This window comes from Bemisia tabaci, chromosome 1 (genome assembly GCF_918797505.1).
Source record: "Bemisia tabaci chromosome 1, PGI_BMITA_v3".
In the NCBI taxonomy this organism is placed as follows: Eukaryota; Metazoa; Arthropoda; class Insecta; order Hemiptera; family Aleyrodidae; genus Bemisia; species Bemisia tabaci.
The window spans coordinates 8,776,827-8,799,525 of NC_092793.1; the positions used below are offsets into that span (position 1 = coordinate 8,776,827).

The following is a 22,699-nucleotide window of genomic DNA, read 5'->3' on the forward strand; positions in this document are numbered from 1 at the left end:
CTATCTTCCACTTTTCTCATATCTAGCGAGACTAATTTCCAAATGACATCAAAACCAACTCAAAAGTTAGATAAGTTAGAACGAAAGAGGTCACATTGTTTGGACTTATCTATTTGGGACCTCTGATGTACGAATTCTGTTGGCTCAGGTCCAAAAGCATTACTGGGCCCAGGATTTTTTTATTTTTAGTACTTTTATTTTCGTCCCCCTCCCTTTATTTTTGTTGCTAAATATGGCCCAGTATTTACACTTGAAATTGCCATCCAAGAAATACTTTTTTAAAATTTTTACAAAAATGTCTCAGTCCATTTTTACTTTATTGACTTGTTCATAACTCTTAATTTTACTCAGTATTTTTTTTATTTTTTCCAAACGCTATGATTGCTTAATGTGTATTTAGTAGTTATTAGCAGTTTTTCCATCTGTGATCAGACTGTAAATACGTAATTTTAGAAGCTACAGAAGCTAATTTAGTATTCATTATCTTTAAATGAAAGACTGTTCCTTATGCAGGATTTTCTTCCCTGTAAATTGTCTAGGATAACTAGTTCTATTAGATGTAATGACTTTCTGAAAATTAAGGCTTTCTAATGGTCTTTGTATGCTTTATTTTGATGGGAATCTAAAAACTACTTCATGCTTGATCACGCTTCCTCATTCCATCGTCGATCAACAAGTTCATTTTCAATTATAATTTGTAGTCTTTAAATAATTTTGAGGCATTCTTCAATGAAAATGCCACTTGAGGGAAGTTTATTTTGCAATTCTAAGTCACTAGAGATTTTTTTTTTGTTATTAATGGTTTCTCTGTAGTTTGATGTTCTTTTAGCTCTTTCAGCTATTAGTAACTCTTTCTCTGTTGAGTTGATCTCATGGCTAGCTTTATCATTTACCCGCGAGGCAATAACTATCATTGAATTGAAAGAAAAAGATGAATTTTTCTTTCCCTTCCCCTCCTCAATTACATTTTTTTATTATCTACCTCCTCTGTATTCATTACAAGTATTTGAAGACCCAAGGAATGTGTATATTATCATTTATTAATGCATTATACTCGACCATGAGTCTTTTCCAATAAAGTCTATAATTTTCCTTATGTCTTTGTCATTCATGTATGCAATCAAGTGAGAATTTTCTACGAGGAAATTTTTAATGGAATTTTAATGTGTAGTTGTAGAATTCATTAGGAAGTTATGCAAAACAACTGTTTGAAAAGTGTATCACTACTTACATAGAACATTTTTAGATTCTTATGAAATTTTTGCTTAAATTTTTAGAATTTGCACACCCTTCAAATAATGACATCAGAGTGTCTTTTGATACATATCATCTAATAGTTGTTCATGTCTTATTTATTTTTGATATTTAAACATAAGGGCTCCTGAGGAATTTTATGTATTTTATCTTTCATCATTCATTACCTGAAATTTGTGGTGAATCATTTCATCTTCCATCTTTTTTGTGAAATGAGGTATGCATTGGCAACCTGAAACACCGAGGAATTGTATCTGAACTTTGACATTGATTGTTTCTCTTTTCAAAATTTTTTTGATGCAATTTTTTGAATTTTGAATTTTCTTTGCATTTTACTAGATCAGTGTCTGCGCGCATGCCTAACTTGGGCTAATACTTGAAAGAATCTCCATTTAGTAGTACAGTGGGTCTGTTGCATGCAAGAGATGCAGTCAAGTGAACAGACTTTTTATGGGTAAAACCTGAGGAAAATAACAAAGACTCATAAAAAAAATCCAAATCCCCCTCTTGGCGTGTAATATATGTCGTTTGTATTGCCAAGTAATAATTCACCTAATCACTCTCTCATTGACTACCTTCCTTTATTTTATTATTGCCTGCATATTTCTACATCAACATAATGGTTTCCAATTATTAAATAGCCCCTGTCAAGAGTTTTTTTACTCACCCATTTGCATGAAATCATTTTATTTTTGAAGACTATCGCCCTGTAATGAAGTCGAAGTTTTATTTTCGATCGCCTCGTAGTGACCTATTAAATAGCCCCTGTTAAGAGTTTTTTTACTCACCCATTTGCATGAAATCATTTTATTTTTGAAGACTATCGCCCTGTAATGAAGTCAAAGTTTTATTTTCGATCGCCTCGTAGTGACCACCATAATTGTGCTGTATAAATTTTCTTTTATTATTGTAAATATGTATGTAACTTGTACAAAGAGGCTGTAAATGTAGTTTTCCTGCTTGTGACCCTTAAAACCGTAGATAAGCTCAAGTTGCGAGATTGAAATGTCACGCCCTGAATCTAGATCAATCTGTCGCTCCCCTGCTCTACTACTATTTTCCTTGTGTTCATTTTTCCAACAGTCATAGTGCATTACTATGATCTATGGTTCCTCGTTTCAACACTGATTGATGTGTAGACTCATCAGGGGTTACCGAAGAGGTTAAGAGACCAAAATACTTATTTTTTTTTGGCAGATTGCTTTATGAAGATGGATTGGTGTAGAATAAATTGGTGCAATAATGTCATGCTCTCTGTATAAACTGTTTGTAATCTAGATTTTATCCATTAATGGTTGCTTTTTTAGCCCAGAAAATACTCCAAAATTGCATTACTTGACAAAAAAAATTCGGAATTTTCATAAAAAATCAGCAACCTAACTTTTTACTTTAAAAGATATGAAATAACCAAACATTTATTCTAGATCTCATCTCATAAGTAATACAGTTTAGATTCTACAAAGACTTGTAAACAAGTACTTGTGAAAAGGAAGGAAGAATAATACTTGTGTTTAATGATTTTCTTTATGTAGATAATTTGTCATATGTCTCTCGTTGGCTGCTCATCACCTAAGCACTTACACTAAATTCAAAATGTATTTTGTAGTCAATTATGCTGTAATGAGAAGTTAGGTAGATTAAAAATTGTCAACAATAAGATCAAAACCTTAATTAGTTTCATGAATCTTCCAGTGTTTTCAAATTTTTGTCTTGAAAAGTGCCTATAATAATACTTGTTTAAAAATTAAGAATTCTTTTTTTTACCTTATACTAATGTAAAGTTTTTTTAATCATATTTTGGATTTTAAGTTTTCATGCACATGTATGACTCTACTTGATTTCGCTTTCATGTAGTAGGGCTGAGATTATTTTTTCATCGTAAATGTACCAATTTTAACCTGCCATTACACAAGCATTAGTGGAACATATGACTATCAATGACATTGCCAATGAAAAGTCTATTGCTAAAATTGGAATAATTTTTTCTGAAAAATTCCTGTGTTTAAGCACTGTACCTTTATTTGGCTAGTTCCATGCATGTTCTCAACAAGTTTTTTCAACTCATCGTCAGTCCTCACTCCCTGCTTGCATTATTGACCAAAAGTCCATGTAATAAGGGATGAAGAGATCCAATTATTCGTTTGAAGATGGATTTAATAAACAAAAGTAGAGAAAGATTTAAGGGAATTGCCCAATTTCCTCAAGCCATTTCCTTTAGCCCCAGGGCTATAAAGTGAATTTTTTTCAGCACTATCACAGATTCATAGAACGTCTACAGACCTCATTGATAATACTGCCCTTTGATAAGTATTGGGAGTTGCTGACCTTGAAGGAGCATGCTAAGTCCTTTTCACTTTGAAACATCAAACATTTAATCGTTTTAGAACCAAGGTTAACTTTTTTTCAAGTTTATCGTATGAGTTGGTAGTTCCTGATACTGAAATTTTCTTCTTATTTCTCCTTTAATTTTTTTTTCCTTTTGTTCTCTCAGTATTGCCATTTTTGAGGTAAGACTCCTAAGCACGTAATGAAAATGATGGTGTTTGATGTTGTTTCGGTTTCATATTTTTGCTGTAAATTTTGTATCGATTGACCTATTTATTTTTTGTATGTATAAGTTCAATGTAATTATTTAGTTTGTAATGATTCCACTGTTGTCTTTCTCTAGTTTATTTTGTAAAGTCATTAGTTATTTATTTCAATTTTTGTTTGCGATGCCTTAATTCTCTCTTTTTCATTTTTATAATTTAACTGTGTACAAATAAAAACTGTTTACTTAGGTGAATCAGTCTTTTTACTTTAAACAATTTGCCCCGATTTTCAATACCTTTTGTCTTCAATTTATGATAGTTCTCATAAATCACATTAAATGACTTATGAAAATTAGTGTGCAGTATCAATAATTTGAACATAGCGCTGCCTACATCAAAAGAAATGGTTAGGTGGTAATGAATGAGTCTTCCCAGCACTCATTCATTCAAGGTTGATTGGTTAAATAAGGAAATTAGTTATTGATTAAAACAAGAATCTCATGTATAAAAAATTTGTCTATTATATTCATGTACATACATCCAAATAAAAATAAAACTTAAGTCTAACTGACTAGGATATTTTTACCTAAATTTTGGAAATAGACAATCGCAAAACATATCAAAATAGTTTCATTCTTTCAGTAACTTTAAGATTCATTCTAATGGAGGGATAATTTAGCAAACTGCGCCTAAAGCTCCATCCTTCTTGATAAGTTCAGTTTTTGAGAAGTTTTAAAATGAGGAAAAATATTAATTTTGTATCCTCGAAATAAGAACCAAACTTATTTAACAAGCAAGTAAAATTAACCAGGCACCACAGACAAAAAAGTTAACAAATAAGAATAGTTTCACTCTATATTAAGGAGAAATTTTTTTGCTCTAGGATCTTGACAAATTATTGAGAAGATTGAAACAACAATTTTTACATTTACTTAAATGTTGAATAGAAAGTAGCACATCCCTTAAGAAGATAACTTTTGCTTGAGAAAAGGGTTGCAAGAAAAATAATTTTTTAATGGAAAGTGGATTCCTCATTTCAAAACGTCAAAATGGTTCAAACATCAAGGTTGCTGGGTGTCAAAAATTGACGGTGAAACTACAGGAACACTACCTCCGTTGCGGTGTTTCAAAGTCTTCCTTCCTATTTTATTTTATAAAAGAGGACCAAATCATCAACACAGCATGAATTTTCACAAAGTTCCCTTTACATAGAGACGAAAAAACACCAAAGTTTCAAAATTTGACGTTTATCATTTTTCCATATAGAAAATAAAATATGAAAGGAAGTCTGCAATGCCGCAGATTGAGCAGGGGTGCAAATCCAAGCTTCCACATTTCCATGCTTCTACCGCATTTCCGCATTTCCTGGTTTCCGCATTTTTCTCATCGGCTTACCACAAAATTTCCCACCGATTCCAAAAGTTTCACCTTTTTCTTCTGTTTCCCTTTGACTTTTGACCCTTTAACATTTTCGCTCCTTCCTACATTTTGGTGCGGGCTTTTTTCCACATTTCCACATTATCGAGGGTTTTCTGCACCCCTGAAACCGAGAAATGCGCTTGTGCAGTTTCACCATCGAAATGAAGTGAAGGAAAGAAGTTTCTGGATGTAATAGTCATGCTGTGTCCAAGTAACACAGATAAAAGCATTCAGATGCACAAAACTCCTGATTCGGAAAGGTCACTATTTAAGACTTGATTTTTGCATAACTGGCAACAATGTTGAAAATGAAAAATATTTATGAATTAATGGCACCCCTTATCACAAAGGTTATACAATAGAGAGAAATTTGAACCTCATGGAAGAGAAAAAAATCTTCACCCCAACTATGATTCTAGGCATGAAAACTGAAACTTGCAGCTGTAAAGTTTGCCAAAACTAATCATCGTGAAAGATAGAGCTCATGTGACGAATTTGAATGTGACCCCTGAGAAACACTTTGTCAGAGTTCAGTCCTACTCCTACACAGCGGAGATGTAAAAAAGGGATTTCTGGATAGAACATATATTAATTTCTCGATGGTGTAACCAAAAATTACACGTCTCGCGACAAATTTGGCACACTTAAATAATTATTTTGAGCGACCTTAAATTATTAAAGAGTATTTGAAATGGTGTCAGTCCTACTTTAGTGATGTGTATTTGCATTTCCATCAGTTGATACTGTATTATGTACGATTATTTGACAAAATATTTTTAGCAAAGAAAAAATGTTACTTTCTCCCCTTCCTTCTCTATATCAATGGTAAGAGTTCCAAAACATGTACTTTGATGACACTTTTTTGTTTTTTGAAGTAAATCAAATGAAAGTTCTTGTTAGAAATTGTCAACAGATACTCTATTTACTATGCAGAGAAATCAGTGAGAGTTCAGTTATAATGTCCAATGTTTTACCTTGGAAAAAATAAGAAATAACAAGAAGTCTGTATTTTTGCAGATTGAGGTGCCTTTTCAGTGACTATCACAATCAATATGTCACATCATTTAAGTTCAATTTCAACATTAATGATTAAAATCACTCATGCAAATTACACTGCAGGCATTTTAATTGCTGTCCAGAGTTGAAACGCCTTGTGCATATATGAAGTGACACAGGACAAAGTTAAAAAATAGACTCATTCTTTGTCAGATGAACATACTAATCATCAAGAATATGTACAGTGAAACAAAATTTCCGATAAAATACAACCACTTTACTCACTCACCAAGATAAAAAGAACAGCAAATCAAGATTGGAAAAAAACTGGCTGATTACATAACTTTTGAATTTGTTTAAATAAAAGGACATAATTTGACTGGGGGGGGGGGGAGGGGCTTGGCCGGATTCCTTGAAAAATTGATGAGATTAAGAGAGGAATACAAAATAAATCACTTACAATTAAACTTAAAGAACATATTCACAGCAATAAATGTTCATACAACTCGGATGAAAGAGCTACATTTCTCATGATTACGAGTTACTGTGAGCACTGATGTGTGAAATGCACACTATTTCTCCAGTACCAGTTTGCAGTTGGCTAATGGAAGACTCATTTCGTAGTTTTATACCTTGCCTTACAGGCTGACAAGCACAGATCGTTCCACCTCCTTGCTACATTACTTCATTGCAATGCCAGGATAACAAGAAAGAGACGAAGAAATTGAATCATTGGCAATTTTCCAAAATGAAATGCCATTTTCTGACACTTTTTTGCTTCCTGAATTTCTTAAATTTTTTTTTTTTTGGCTTGTCTTGTAGAAATTAGCTGCTAATAGGCAAATAATTTTTTCCTCTCTTTTACTCCTACTAAGATCTGATGTGCAGATTACAAACAAATGTGGTTCATATGAAATTGAGCAACTACAGTAGGCAGTTGCCAAACTAATAGATACATTTTCTTTTAAACAATGCCTGTTCTTGCAATTGGACGTATTTCTGCCAAACAGAACTATGTGCATTATGACGTGAGGCCTGTTATGCATTTATTCTTATGGGTTTCAGGGCTAATGTCTTAATGCACATAGTTCTGTTTGGCAGAAATACATCCAATTAATGAGAAGCTCCTGCAGAGAAACCAATGAATTCATGTTTACCTTGGAAGGAGTTTAAGCTTTTTAATATTGCTTGATATGAAAGAAGTTGCTTGCAGCAATTGGAAACAACATTGAGTTACACCGAGCACTACACATGATGTAGAAGTACACATTCACAACCTCGATACATTTTCTTAGACTTAAATTTCAATACTAACAATAATACTCATATTGCACAAGAAGTTCAGCTCGATAAAAAAGATTTATAAATTGGGTACTGGATTAAACTATCATCAAATTAGAAAACACGGGTAGAAAAATCAATGATAAAAACAGAATACTTAATTTGCAATTACCTAATGGACATTTTTGCGACATGATACAACAACAAAAAATATAATTAAATATGTTGAAGGTAAAACTTATAATAAATTAGATAGTCCTAGATAGAAAAATAAAATTGAAGCATTGGCACTTGTTTTTCACAAGAGACGACTATTACTGCCATCAGTATGTATGTAAAATATTTGGATGGGAAAAAAAAACCTCTTGAATAACTCATTTAATAACTAAGTAGTAAACATGTAACTATCTGACCGTTTCACTTCAAATGTTTAGAATATTTGGCGTATTACAATGGGTGTAGAGTGGAAAATAAATTAATTTAGAGCAGGGGAAAATCTAGCTCACGTTCTATTGGAATGTTCTTGGTGTTGAATTCACAAATGCTGCCTAAGACCTACAAGTGCTTCGATGTTAATACTAAAGAATCTTGGAGTGTTCAAATTAGTTAACTGGGTTGTCCCAGACTCTTCATTGTGATATTACCAAGAAACCCCCTCTCCCTCCCTAAAGGAAAGACCATTCATATTGTTCGAAAAGTTCTATCATTTGATACTGTCACAAAAGAGTAACTTAACGAAAAAAAAATTTTTTTAACAGATTGTAGTTCCTGAACACACAAATTAAAAATTAGTAAAATATATTGAATGAGCAAATACTTCAACACTTTATAAAATAAAAAATAGTGGAAAGCGAGAGAAAAAGGGGAAAAGAAACGTTGTAGTCTCAACAAAATTTCAGAACATTGGAGCCATCGGTTTGGTAAAAATGAGATCTTCAAAATAAACTGTAAGTTTGTAACAATAATGCATAAATTTGTTAGATTCGCAAAATAGAAATTCTTAAAAGTTGGCAACACTGGGCTTTGTTCCTTTAAATGTATGTAAAACAATTGATATTAATCAAATCCAGGGGAGGCATACTGTTCTACCAGATACCAATTATTTACAATGACATTTTGTAAGAATTACTGCTGTGTTTATAAAAATGGAATGACTATGAGAACATCAGAATTTAATCCAGAAGTATGTGGACAAATTAAAACCAAAATCATAAAATTCCGATTGGAAGCTTTAAAATTTAATTAGTAAATAAGGGCTAATGGAGTATAAAATTTAAGGACATGAAAATTAAAAAGCAAGGAAAACATTGCGATAACAATGATAGTGGTAAAATATTTAAATACATATATGAGAGAGAGAAAAAAAAAAACACAGACAGAGAAGTTAACATGTTATTAAGAGCACTCATAAAGTTTCAAGTTCCAGATTCTGAAATGTCTGCTGAAATGCCAAAAATATGTTGTGGTTATTTGCTATTTTTTAATTGCAAATGAAGACCATTATGAAAAATGAAAAAAAAATTCAATTCACATTTTGGTACAAATTTTTACAGCTTTTACTTACTTTGAAAATGCAAACTGACTGCTTTCTATTTACAACAATGGACATAGAAAATACTTTACATTGAGACCGTTCACTGAAATGGCAGTAAAAAAATTCAAAAGGGACCTCCAAAATGGGATATCTTAATGTTCAGACCAGAAATGTAATCCATTTCAAGAGCATTGCCTGCTCCTGGTTTCCTAAAGTTCTACAATTTACGAGTTACACTGTTGGAAATGTTTGCAAAAAAGAGACCAAAAACAAAAAAACCCTGCTATTTTAAACATTTCAAGAAGAAAAAATTAATAACAAAAAATACGATGAAATTCTTTTGTTTACTTACTCTAAGCTGGAAGATAGTATTCCACAGAACAATAATCGAATCGTCTCCACCTGCAGAGAGTTATATTACTGAATGAAGCTGCTTTGAAACAGCAGATACAATACATGCCATATTTAAGGAGTACATAGCAATGGCTAAATTCAAAAAATGCATACCTGTTTTGCAACATTTAAAAATTTCCGATTATATTTTGTATTTTCAAAACTGATCAAAGTTTTCACTTGTAATTTAGTGTGCTTTTTATAAAATAAGGGAAGAGCATTCACTGGAAATGTCGACGAAAACTTGTTGCTAGTTTTAATTTAAAAAAAAAAAAAAAAAAAAAAAAAAAATGAAACACGAGAGGAGACTTAAAACGTTACCATCTGAGATTCACATTTTTTTTACTTCAGTCATCGATATGTAGCTTAAAGACGGAGGCTTTGTTTTGTACAGTTTTTCATTCATAGGTTACATATTCAAGCTGCACGATTACTTTAATAGACCAAACACGTCCAAAATTTAAAAAAAAAAATAAAATAAAATCAGAACACAATTAACAAAAAAAAAAAAACAAAACTACTGAGTAGAAAACACGTTTAAAAATAAATTGTTTGAGGGCAAAAAATAATATAAGAATAAATAAATACTTTAAAATAAAGATCCTATGAGTTACTCACTTTAAAATAAAACGAAACCGTGATCTCGTTCTAACCTACGTTTTGCTTTCAAATGAATTGTTCCCATCAGATCCGAAGGTGCCGGTAAACCTCCAATTTGAGCTTGTGATCTTTGTTGGTAAAATATTTGATTATGTCCCAACTGTGATCCATATACAGTTGAATCATTTGACCTAAACAATAAACAAAAAGGGAAATAGAAACATTTTTCATTAAATGTTTATTTAGAATTGAAATACGCAATCATTGTTGCTTATGTTAATATGGAATAGTAACATTTTTGCCATCTTCTATAGAAAAGCTTCAGACCTTACTAACTTCTGACTTTAGCTTTTGTGATGGCGCGGTTTAGCTTTGTCAGTTTAAAACAATTCCTTGCTGATTATTGAAAGTGATAGACAAAACAATAGGCAAAGATGACTAACCGAAAATAAAGCAATCCTATTGGTGGAAGTGGGTGGAAAAAGGAGGTAAGTAATAGACTAACTAACGGCAATCCATGAGAGACCCTACAGTTAGTCCATCATTTTCCCCCTTAGTCTATAACAACCACCCTTTTCAACCAATAGGATCGCTCCATACTCCCTATGTCTTCTTTGTCTATCACTTTGTCTATTTCAATAATCAGCCCGCAGGAGAATTCTTCTTATAAAATTAAAAAAATTTTGAATTTCGATACTTAAAACAAAATAACTTCTTTTACCATTTTTGCTCTACAATGATTGAAAAAGATAGACCCACAAGAAATGTTCAAAACAAAATTTTTTAGCTTACCTATAATGATTACATACGACAAAGATAAGCTAGAATTTTGGGATGGCCAGCATATTAGGATTTTTAGGGGGGATAGTTTTCCCAGTTACATATTAACAAAAATACAATGGATCATTGGACAACGTACGAATTCAAGCAAGCATTCTGATACATGTTTCCCCGTCAAAATTTCACATGGAACAACATTTGCGCAGCGAAAATTACAGAAGTTAACCCCCACCAAGATATTAATGTTTTTATTGAAGATAGGTTGCGAAAAATTTAAATTTCCTGCTCACATGAAAAACTAGAGTTTCCTTAAATCAAATTGTGCACTATAACGGTTTTTGTAGGCACCCAAATGAACAGTATTCCTGCCCCATTCTGAATCGTTCAAAGTATGAAAAAAGTGCATTAGCTGAGCCGAAGCACCAATATTAAAGTTGTTATATTTTTACACTACAAAGACTGTCTCAGTAACATTTAGTATGTGATTTAACTCAAGTAGATTAAGGTTTTTTTATGAGCAAGAAGCTTTAATCTATGCGTCAAAAAATTTTGAAAAGCTTGGTTAGGAGTTACTATGGGTAATAATTTTTTCTGTAAAAATTGTCTTTTTAATAGCACAAAAATTTTGATTAACACTAACTTACTCACTTGCATAAATATTGGTAAAAATGAGGGTACTACGCATTTTGGGTCCTTACGTCCCATCATCAGCGGCGACTGAAATTGTCTTCTACGTTTCATTTTGATGAGAAAACATACATCAATGCTTAAATTCACACCTTGTCTAGAGGTCAATTGTATTCAAGAATTATTTTTTCAAAAACAAGACAAACTATTCTGAGTATACAACTTGAAGACACTCAGTTTTCTATGTTTCAAGGGACCTTACTGAAGTTAAAAGTGTTTAATCGACCTTTTTTATCTTCTTTTTTTTGGCTTAGAAAAAGGGTAGAAAACCGAGCTCCAGCAACTACTGCCTGCATGTGCTTGGAGTGGGCCGTCAAAAATCTCATTCCCTAGCAGGTGCTAGCAACTGACAAGGGGAGCGACAGGGCCACCTGCTCTAGACACGCTACTTCAACTTAAGAATAAACCCAGACAAAATCAATTTTCACAAAAAAAAAAAAAGTGTTCAGGTTTTTTTTTAAAAATACCTTACACAAAAGATAGACGCAAGAATCTACTTTAACAGACCTGAGTACAATTTCACTGAAATCCGGATGTTCCCTCAAATCATTGTAGATTGACGATAGTAATTCAAACGACTCTCCGACCCAAGTTCCTCCTCGATAGAATGTGCCCCAATCAGGATCAAGAGCCATGAAACTATACGAATTAGAGACGCTATCTCCTTGAGAAATAGTACTAAGAGAGTGAACTAGATGAGATTCTAACTTATGAAGGCTGTCCACGCTTCTGTCAAACTGAAATACATGAACAAAAAATTAAAACAAATCAATAAGACTAAAGATAAATTTTGTTACTGAATAGTTTTTAAACAAGTTCTTAAACATTCTCAAGGTACTGGTCTTACCTGTTGTACAAAGCGTATGCACTGAGACCTGTTGGCAGTAAAGAACTGTTGGTTAACAGCCTATGTCCCTGTTTCACAAAGCTCTGAAGTAGAAGTGACAAGAAAAATACTAGTCTCTGACAGATTTTGAAAAGAGTTTCATGAGAAAGAACTTGCATCAGATAAAGTTGAAGTTTTCAACTATGGGCTGACAGGCAAAGTTAGTTGATTGAAGGCTACCGCAGAAGGCAACACTGCGCTGCACCATTGCCGTTGATCAGGAAGACAATAACAGAGGACAGAAATTGATCAAGTAGACATAGCAGTAGAGAACAAAAATTCTCATCTGATGCCAGTGCAAATATCAAGCAACCATGCCTCTCCTACAAGTGTTAACATATCAACAGCAAAACTGAAGGAGCGTATTACGTTCGCGGTGGTTCAAAATCTTAGCTCCTGATTTCCTAGATCAACAACCCAGTGTTGTTGCTTGAAATATTCAATGAATATTTGCTACACAGAGACAATCAATCAAATCAAGAGGTATTCAAGATATGATATTGAGTATTTTTCCACTTAAATAATTAAGTGAGGCAGAAAGTCTGTAATATAGCAAACTAAGATTGCATTCCTGCAGTTTCACCATCGATTTACTACCAAATTAACCATGATATGTATAAACAATCAGAAAATCCTAACGAGGTCATATTTGTGTTTAATCTATACTTACTGGACAGTTGATATACACCGATGCCTTTGTTCAATTCAAATGATTTGAATGAGAAAAATTTGTTTTTTCATAGAGTTGTCTTGCTCTGGTCTCTCATAACAACAGCAAAAAGTAAAAGTTTAGAGACGTTGATTAGCTTACCAATGAATTAACTTGCACGCTGTCACAGCTAGTTTCTGACTTAAGCAGTAAGAGCAAAGTTGTATTCTGAAAACCGTAAACAAACAGGCCTAACTCTTCTAAATTTTCATCTTCTGTACGGCAAGACTTTGAGTCAACAGCGGTCGTGGAGTTGACATGATGGGTTCTTTCACTTTGTTTCTGCGGCTCCTTTTTTCCTTTTTTAAACTTGTCCCGTTGTGAGAGTTGTTTCAACATTTCTTCGATGCTCAGCTGTGAGTTCACCACCGGTGAATCTCCCGCTGAGAGGTCGTTGAGATCGGATTTTTCTGTCACCTGAGTCTGTTTCAATGCATTCAGCTTTGCCATTAGAGGTGTTAGAGGTATTGGCATGGCGCTAATTCTATTCCCCATTTTATTCTCATTATCAAACTTGGCATCAGAGGTGTCTGTAAAAAATAAAGAACGAAAAGTTAACGAAGAATCAGCGTGAAGAATTCTTTTCAAATTTCTGGGCCAGCAAGTATGTAAAATTCCTTCCATTTTTTAAGAAAGTTGACAAAACAAAATGGATACGAAATACATTGCATTGTTTGCATGTACCACTGAAAAACAAATGAGCTACACTCTAACATTTAGACAACAAGACTTTGACTGAGGAAAAAAAACTCTTTTTAAAAAAAGTAAAAAAATTACCCGCTAAGGAATGAAGGTTAAGGTTCATTGGTCGTTTTGGTTTATCTCTTTTTGGTTCCTCTGATTTTGCAATAGCCTTCCCTTTGATCGAATCTTTCTTTGTAAATCTTGAAACCTTGCCTGTAACACCATGAGCAAAAGTAAAAAAAAAGTAGATTAAGTAATACTCTAGGTAAGATCCTGTGCTTTTTTCTAGAAAAAATTAAGCCACTGATTGAGTTTCAAATTCAAGAGAGGAGGAAACAACCTAAATAAACTGAAAGCAGTTACTCCAAACACAGAAACAGGAAGACATGGGGTATTAACTCCCTTCAGAGGGTTAAAGGGACTGTGACCACTCAAGATATGTGTAAAAATTGCTTGGTTTAGCCAAGATGATCTTGCAGATAGTGGAGCCATGGATTTTGGGATTCATCTGCGTAGTCCTTAAGTCACATATACATACAAGGCTGATTAAATTGAGTGCATTGATAAGGGGTTTTTCTAATATTATAGGTTCTAGTAACCAAACTTTCACCTAATATGACGCCTTTTCCACAATCCAGTCTGTGATCACTAAATTGAAAGATTCTGGTAATTATATATTTTTAATTAATTATGCATGATGTTTGAAGATACTAGTGAGACAAACAAGGAGAATACTTACTGTCAAGAGTGCTTTTCTGAAATAAAGTTGAGTAGTGCTGCGTTAATCTGTCATCATGAATACTTGAAGAGGCTGGCAGGCCATTACTTTTAAAATATGGGAAAACAGGATCACAAATGGAATTATATAATAAATTTTGTGTCTTCTTAGATTTTGATTTCTCTTTAGAATTGAAATCTAAGGGTGGAAAACCCAAACTGTAGTACCTGAAACAAAAGAATAAAAAAACACAATTAAACAACTAGGGAAAGGCAAAAGATCAAAAATAAGAAAGAACTCTGCACACATTTAGGGGTTGGTGGCTTTCAGTGCATTTTGATATGAGTTCATTTAAAATTCATTGTTGGCACAAAGCCAAAAAATTAGGCGAGTCTACCATGTAGGAGCCAAGATATTACACAACTTAATGCTAATGATCGATTTTGTGTCAGCCTATTAAAGTTTCGCTAAAATCTACCAGAGACACTCAGCCCTTGTCTCACCACTTGTCATTCACATTTTTAATTCTTGATTCTTTTCAGCGGAAAAAAAGAAACGGAAAAGAATAAAAAGTCTTGCCAATATCATGGGCAGCATCTGTTGGTAAAATATGATGTAACTTAACCTTACTCCTCGCCCTGTCATCCAGAGCAAGAATTTAAAGTGCCTAGCGCTTTATAGTACCTAGATTGTTACAGCTGGGCACAAATAATGATTCTTGAAAGTGGCACATGATCTCTCCTCGGTGCTCAATAAAGGAGTGTGACATTTAGATTTCATCAAATTCTACTGAAAAACACTTTTCATAAGAGGCTAACAAAATTCTTAGAGGAGAATTTCATAATTTACCTGACAGGGATGGAAAGGGAGGCAGGAATAGATTCTGCGCTAAGGGAGCGTAGTTTGCTATCAGAAAACTCAGCTACAGTGTTGGCAGCAGCTGTATTGTTAAAAACACTCGATTGGGTTAAGGAGTGATGTCTCACATCTTTGACCAGATCAGGAATACTTGTGTTAATACTCAATCCAGGATGGACAGTCTCTTCTTCATCTTCTTCCAAGAGGGTGAAATTCCGAGATATGTCTCTCTTCAGGCCGATGGTAGACTCTTTGGTTAGAGTAGGTTTCCCGTTTGATATCTATGTCAAGAGGAAATATATGTAGATAAAGTTGATCATTAAGTTCATCAACTTCATAAAGTTGTCAAGGACACTAAATTAAAGGGAATGAATTAATATGGTACAATGGCTTCCATTGAAGGACGTAAATGGCAAGATTTCCATGCGAAATTGTGGAATTTCTTTGTTAACCTCATTGAAGGAAGGAGGGGCATTGAGGTGCATGAAATAATGAGATGAAAAATATTGTAACGGTCAAACATTTTCACATGCTTCCCAAAAATTATTAAAGAATCAATTTTCCCAACTCCTCAATTCATGAGCAAGAAACCTGTCCGGCAAAAAGTTTTTGCTACATCGTTATCACAACGTTATTGCAAAAACTAACTTCGCAAAAATGCAACTTGCACAACGATTTTATGTTATTTTTGGCAGTTGCCTGCGGGCTGATTGTTAAAATGGATAGACAAAGCGATAAACAAAGAAGAAATAGGGAGTAAGGAGCTATCCTATTGGTTGAGATGGGTCGTTCTTACAGACTAAGGGGGTAAATGAAGGACTAACTAAAGGGTCTCTCAAGGGTTGCTGTTAGTTAGTCTATGACCTACTTCCCTTGTCCATTGCAACCACCCGCTTTCACCAATAGGATTCCTCATATCCCTTTCGTCTTCTTGGTCTACAGTTTTGTCTATCAATTTTAACAATCAGCCTGCAAGTGGGAAGTAGGTATAAAGAAGAAAATAAAAAAATAATATAACAAATTTTACCTGAGATTTCATTTCTTCTCTTTGAGATTCAAGTTCATTAATGGTTTTCAGCAGACTTTGAGTTTCATTTGTCAATTCAGATAACTCATTTTTATTTGCGTACACAGTCAAAAGCTGCATTCCAACTGGCAGATTAAATTTGATAGCGACATTCTCTGCAGGTAGCTGTGACAAAGCAAAATTAAACATTTAAAAAAAGAGACTTAGGTTTTCTTAATTTATAACTTTAGAAAATAGTATTTTAAAATAGCATGGTAAAATAAAGTAAATGATTTGAAGTGTTGAACTTCAAACTGTTTGCAGATAGATTTTTTCAAAATTTTTCTCATAGATATAAAGAAAAAGCTATTTTAGAAAATATTTTAAAACACTTGAAAAAAAAATCATAATGATATGTACTTCAGTAACTACAAATGGTAAGTTTCCCTGCACTAAAACATAAAAGACCCAGCTAGGCAGAAAGGAACCGAGTCACTAAGAGTAAAAAATGAGTTAAGAGTAATTTCGAGTTTGACATGTTGTGCCTTTTCACCTAGGTATCAAAAACTCAAAGATCAGAAAATTTGTTTAGTTTGAGCTAAAATTTGTTCTTTTACACAGGAGTCTCATGGAAAAATTAAACTCCAAACCCTGTTTTCATTTGACGTGACTTGTTTATTTTTTGCTTACTATGTCAACTGTTGCAGAAAGTTTACAAAATTTCAAGAGACACATATTTCTCTAGTTTCGCAATTCACCTAAAGCTCAAGATTTAAACAGAGGAATTTTAATAAAAGTTCCTTTAATTGACGTAATAATCAGTTTCATAAGTATTTAATAAAAATGAATCAATGATAAAGAAGGGTATTTCAGCAATATTCCAGCATGATAAAAATTTAAAAAGAATGGGCATCCTGATATATTCAAATTTTTTTACGAAATCTTTCATCAAACTTGTGAAAAGACAATCCACATTGAAACTATGCTAAATTATTAGTTTTAGATGACATTTAAGATGACAGCTCACTTACCTTGATTCGGTATGGATCTGTGAGAACTAAGAGTTTGGTAAGGTTAGGACTTAACTGAGAACAAATCACCCTGGAGACAGAAAGGTCAGAGAGATTAATTTAAATCATGGAAATAAAAATAAAACTCAAAGCCTGCTCAGCTATCATGAATAATATCGTCGGTCCTCTGACATGAGGGCGTGACTCGATTTCTGGGTGAGCCCCAGAGAGCATGAGTTTACATGTAAATTAGGGCTCACAAGGAAATTGAGATATGCCCTTACATCAGAGAGGCGACGATATGTGGTTGACTCTTTGTATGTATAAAATTTACCAAGAGTCAAATTACTGAACTTGAAGAGGTTCAAAATGACTCTTTTCTGTAAAAAAAGTATTTAAAAATCAGAAAGTGAGATAAAATATTTCACATTGCCTACAAATTTCTCACGTTTGTCATTATCTCTACCCATAGCTTCAAACAACATTGATCACAAATAAACGAAACAGTTATATAGCAACCTTACGTGTCATACCTAAAGGCTTATTAAAACACTGCCCACACTTTTCCCTGGAGGTGAAAACTACTTTGTAAGAACGTTACAAACTAAATAGAATTAGTAGAACTGTACAAATAGTGAATTTTTCAAAGGAAGCAAATAGCAAATAATTTTGCAAATTATTTGCGAAAAGCGAATAATTAAAGTAAATTATTCACAGCTACGAATAGTAAGACAAATAATTTAAAATAACTTTTTTTTTAAGTGCGAAATTTTGCAAATATTACAAAAGTCAGCAAATGGGTGTGATTGATTTTTGTTAGAATTTTCCATTTGCTCATACACCTGCACAGGAAACAATGAAATGCCTAGGCTGTTAAGAATGTGTCTGAAAATCTCTCAGCTGTTGCTCAACTGTTCCAGCAGTTATGAATGCATTCCTAGAATTTGAAGGTAACTGAGCGGGCGGTCAACCTAGCATCTAAGGATCACCAGAGACATTTTTAGTATTTTATTTTTTTCAGTGTAAATGAAAATGTGTTTATGAACTTTTCCCTCTTTCCGTCTTGATTACTTAACTCTTAATGTGTGGTACTCTAGGAGCAACCAAGATACGCGGGCAAATCGCAAACGCGCTCGCTGTTCATAAGCTTGGCAAAATTGGTAAAGGTAATCGGAGATCCGCCGTTTGCGATGTCTTGGATGGAAGCCTTGCGCAAGTCCTCGCAACCTTTCATGATTGCCCCTTGGAAAATCGTTATTTTTGACGGCAGGAATATTTGCAATTTGCAAATAGTGCGCAAGTCAGACAAAACGAATATTCGTACAGCCCTAAAAATTAGAGAGTGAACAAGGGTTGAATACTCCATTAGTGAGCTAATAAAAAGTCATGAATGCTGAAACTTTCCAACCCTGCGAATAGTCTGGGTGTGGAGAACACTGTAAGAACAGAGTCAGACGATTTTGATATTTTTGTTTTTACCTACTATGTTTTGAAGATGAAATTAATCCAAACTCTTAGGGAAATACACTTTTTTTCCTGAGTCGTCTTAAAGAAAACTTAACAAATTTTAAACTCACCTATTTTGATACAGAATCAAACCACCTATTACTCCACTATTTTCTTGGAAATTTCTTAGAATTTGCATTGCTTCCAAAAATATACTATTTGCACTCTGAAAAACAGACAAAGAAACATTAAAACAAGTTTTAATGAGTTACAAAGAAATATTTCGGTATGGACTTAAAATATGTTTATTTGTTCTATATATATCAATAATTCATAGACAGATTAACTAATCTATTCAAACTTTTTCAAAGAAATGCTGATGAACTATAATGTAACTTTTTTGTACCCGTTAATGGATAAGAAATAGATGTTCTTTACGGACTCAGCCTTTTACGATGCAAAATTGGCAGCTGATACTCACAAAAAAGCATCTGACTTTCCTGCAGCAAAAATATTTATGGCCGGCATTTCAAATTCATTTGAAAATTGATCGATTCAAGGGGTTGAAATCTACAATACACTTATTTAAATATTTCATGGATCACAATGTCTGTAATGATATTCAAGTGTATGAGAATTGAGAGCGATTACTTCTCAACCGATTCTTCAATGCATGGTAAGAAGGATGTTGTAGGCATTCACACTCTGTACCTTATATCAAATAGCTCACCTCGTCAGAAAGTACCTAATTTTTGGCATTTTTCTTGGCATCACCTCTGACAAGTTCTCACTTTCATCGATGAATAGTTCTGTAATGAGAAAATATTTTGAAAGATTGAACGTCGGCGATGAAGACTGTAAGGTACAAACCTTAGGCAATTTGAATGTTGGAATGTTCCCAAATACATTGGTTGCATATTGAAGAACAGGAAGATAAATCTGAAACATGTGAGCTAGTTTTTCACTTAGACTATCGCCTGGTTGTTTGGAGACGACATCATTGACTGTGCAAATATCTCTATGATAGAATCTGATGAGCTGATACAAAGTTTCTGCCCTGGTTTGCAAAATTGTGTCTGACAAATTTTGATCCGAACCCACAAACTGCAAAAGAACAGAACAAAATAATAATTGAAGTTAGAAGAAGAGCTTAAACACCCAAAAAGAAAAATCCTTTATTTTGTTGTTTAGTTCGGTCATTTATGTATATTAACTTTAAATTACCATCAAAGGGGCAGAAATTGAGGAGGCCGACACAAATTCTGACAAACTTCCTGTAAATTACTATAGAACATGCCGAGAGGCACAAAAATAGTTTTACTTTCATTTTCACGTGACCTCTCTTCTAATTGTTTAATATATACTTGGTACCCATTTAAACAAACCAGAAAATGAAATATTCACCGATTCAAATTTTTTGAAAACCTTAGTTGCGTTGCAGCTAGCAAAAAAACAGTTTGATTTAATTTTAGAGAGTAAGAAATTATTACAAATTTATTTCGGTTCAATGAGCATGTCCTTTAGACAGAGTGTTGGTGATTTTACCATTACTTATGCATTAAATTACCAAAACCTTGGACTGGTTTACATGACCTGGCTATGGACCTATCTAGCTTGGCATCAGAAAATCAGGGGGCTGTACTGCACACACGTCTCCGTTTTCTTCCTGATTGGTTGTAACTACTGTTGCACTAAGCAGTATAACTAATTCAAAAGAAAACTTGTGCTTTGATGAGATTTTTCCCTTTATATTGAGAATATCAGCTAAAGAGTGAAATATAAGGCTTGTTGACAAAATCACTAACACTGTCAGAAATCACAACCGGAAAATTTAAGATCAAGAACAAACAAATTATTCATTGAAAAACTGCTTGAGAGATTTATATTTGGTCTTGTGATTTTTAAGTTATTTTTTCAGCATAAATTTCTAAAATCAAAATGCTTCCATATAGGAAGAGAGGAGGCATCCAATTTTTTTCATTTGTTTCTCTCTACACCAGATTTAAAACATAATGAATAAAAGACAGATGAAAGATGCATTAATTTCTGATTGTTTGGTACTTCCTGGGGTTTTGGGAGGCGAAAAACCTCGAAATTTTTTTTACATTTTTGGCCAGCCAAAAATGCGAGGGATGTCTGTTAGAATCTAATTCCCTCCTACAGAATGCTACTGTGATCATTCAGGAGGACTGTATAGGAATTATACATTTAGAATGGAAACTAAAGTTTACTCTCCTATGGCTACACAGTAACTTACAAGAATGTATCGTTTGAAATAGCGAACAGCAAACTTTCCACTGGCGAAAGACACAATGGTTGGTTTCTGGAAATTCAATGCCATAAATTGAGTGACCCCCATTAACTGTCCACAAAGAGCCAGTTTTTGATCATCACTTGTCCAGCTGGGGTGAAAGTAAACAACAGCTGCCTGAGGATCATCTTCTTCTTTTTGACAAAGTTGTGAATCGTATATGAATGATATAAGAAGTTCCCTGTGAAAAAAAAGAAACATGGATTTAGAGGTGTGAAGAATCAAGACTGAATTTTAGGCAAACTACCAGAAGAAATATGATGTGTGTCATTCTTATATTATGTGTGGCGATCACTGGACTCTCAGACATGAGCCACGAGCAAGATTAAGGTCGATGAAAATAAAGTCCAACATCGATAAGAACGGTTTTTTTAATAAAGACACCGAAACTGTGGACACAAATGCAGAGACTTGGCTTTGACATTGGATGATCAGTGTAAGAGCAAGTCTCAAGAGTGGTGTGATGCCCCCTTCCCCTCACTTTTTAGGAAAAATTATAAGAGTAAAGATGTGGCTATGTATAGCAGCTGATAATGTTACATCACAAAAAAGCGATAACCATCAATTTATTTTCATTGATGGCATCTGAGGAGGTTAAATTTTTGTTGTTGATATGTTCCATTTCCATAAAATGGAGAGTTCCAGTCTTGATGTCACAACTAACAGCATCTCTTCAAAAGTGTCACAATGTTGATCTAAGTGTAGTTCCAAACATTCCTCTCCCCCTCCCACCAGAAAATTTTTTCCTTAAATTCAGGGCCACCGTAGATGGCATCAAATACTACTTTTATAGTGATTTCTGTCACTTGAGAATTCCACGATGAAATATTCCATACCTTGGAAAATTTCTGCTCATAATTGACAAAAATCTCCAATAAAATATTAAGAAGTGCTACGTCCACACTCTGGCAGTGATTGACTTTGTCTATGTTTGTCTTTTAAGGAATACTGAGCTATCTCAAATTGATCAAATGCTCAAGGTAGTTTTCTTGTTCTTTTGGAAACGACAAAATTACTGATAAGACAAAGGGCGCATGGAATACTGGCTAACATTGCTTTACCGCAAAGCTGTCCAGAAGGACTGTAGCGTGTGCTACTTCCTTTGTAGGGATGGATTTTTATTGATGATTTTACAAGAAGCTGGGTTCTATGTACATGACGAAAAATTAAAGAAAAGTTAAGTATCTGATTTTTCCACTGTCAGTCACTGATAACAACCACAGGTATGTAGTTTGACAGAGGGCATGAAAAGAAAGATTGGACTTTATTGACACTTACTTGGCCATTCAGAATGATTAACTCCGCACCATTAATAATTATCCAAGAAAATATGACAATGAGAGGCTTTAAAAACAAACTACCATTGTTATGTAACAAATTATTATATTCGTGTTACATAGATTGAAACACTGAATACGTCTGTAAAATAAGCCAGATCGTTTTATCAACTAACCTCAAAAGATTTTTCTAAATTTACTAACAAGTTGACAACGCCGGAATTTAGCCTTAATGCCAACTGTATATACTTCTTTACTCTAAAACAAACAATATTTTTTTTGCAATATTCTCATTTTTATACCTGCACTGAACTTTAAT

The 22,699-nt window shown here is 33.6% G+C and overlaps 1 protein-coding gene across 1 annotated transcript; it reads right to left on the reverse strand.

Moving 5' to 3' along the window:
* Positions 1-4,283: 4,283 nt before the first annotated feature.
* On the reverse strand, positions 4,284-22,565 carry HPS4 (Hermansky-Pudlak syndrome 4 protein). Its single transcript, XM_019055716.2, has 12 exons — positions 22,382-22,565; positions 21,050-21,284; positions 19,663-19,896; positions 18,924-19,018; positions 17,368-17,437; positions 16,358-16,522; positions 15,322-15,611; positions 14,494-14,699; positions 13,848-13,967; positions 13,173-13,600; positions 11,983-12,212; positions 4,284-10,199 (listed from the first exon to the last, which is right to left on the reverse strand). Exons 1-12 carry the CDS (start codon positions 22,387-22,389, stop codon positions 10,028-10,030), a joined length of 2,253 nt encoding a protein of 750 aa, XP_018911261.2. The 5' UTR covers positions 22,390-22,565; the 3' UTR covers positions 4,284-10,027.
* Between the last annotated feature and the right edge of the window lie 134 nt (positions 22,566-22,699).

What these genes read in the sequence shown, in the direction of transcription:
- HPS4 (XM_019055716.2), bottom strand. An exon ending in TCAGAAAAGCACTCTTGACA is followed by an intron (nt 13,968 to 14,493) that starts GTAAGTATTCTC and finishes ATGGTGTTACAG; the next exon opens with GCAAGGTTTCAAGATTTACA. An exon ending in TTCAGTGAAATTGTACTCAG is followed by an intron (nt 10,200 to 11,982) that starts GTCTGTTAAAGT and finishes TTTATTGTTTAG; the next exon opens with GTCAAATGATTCAACTGTAT.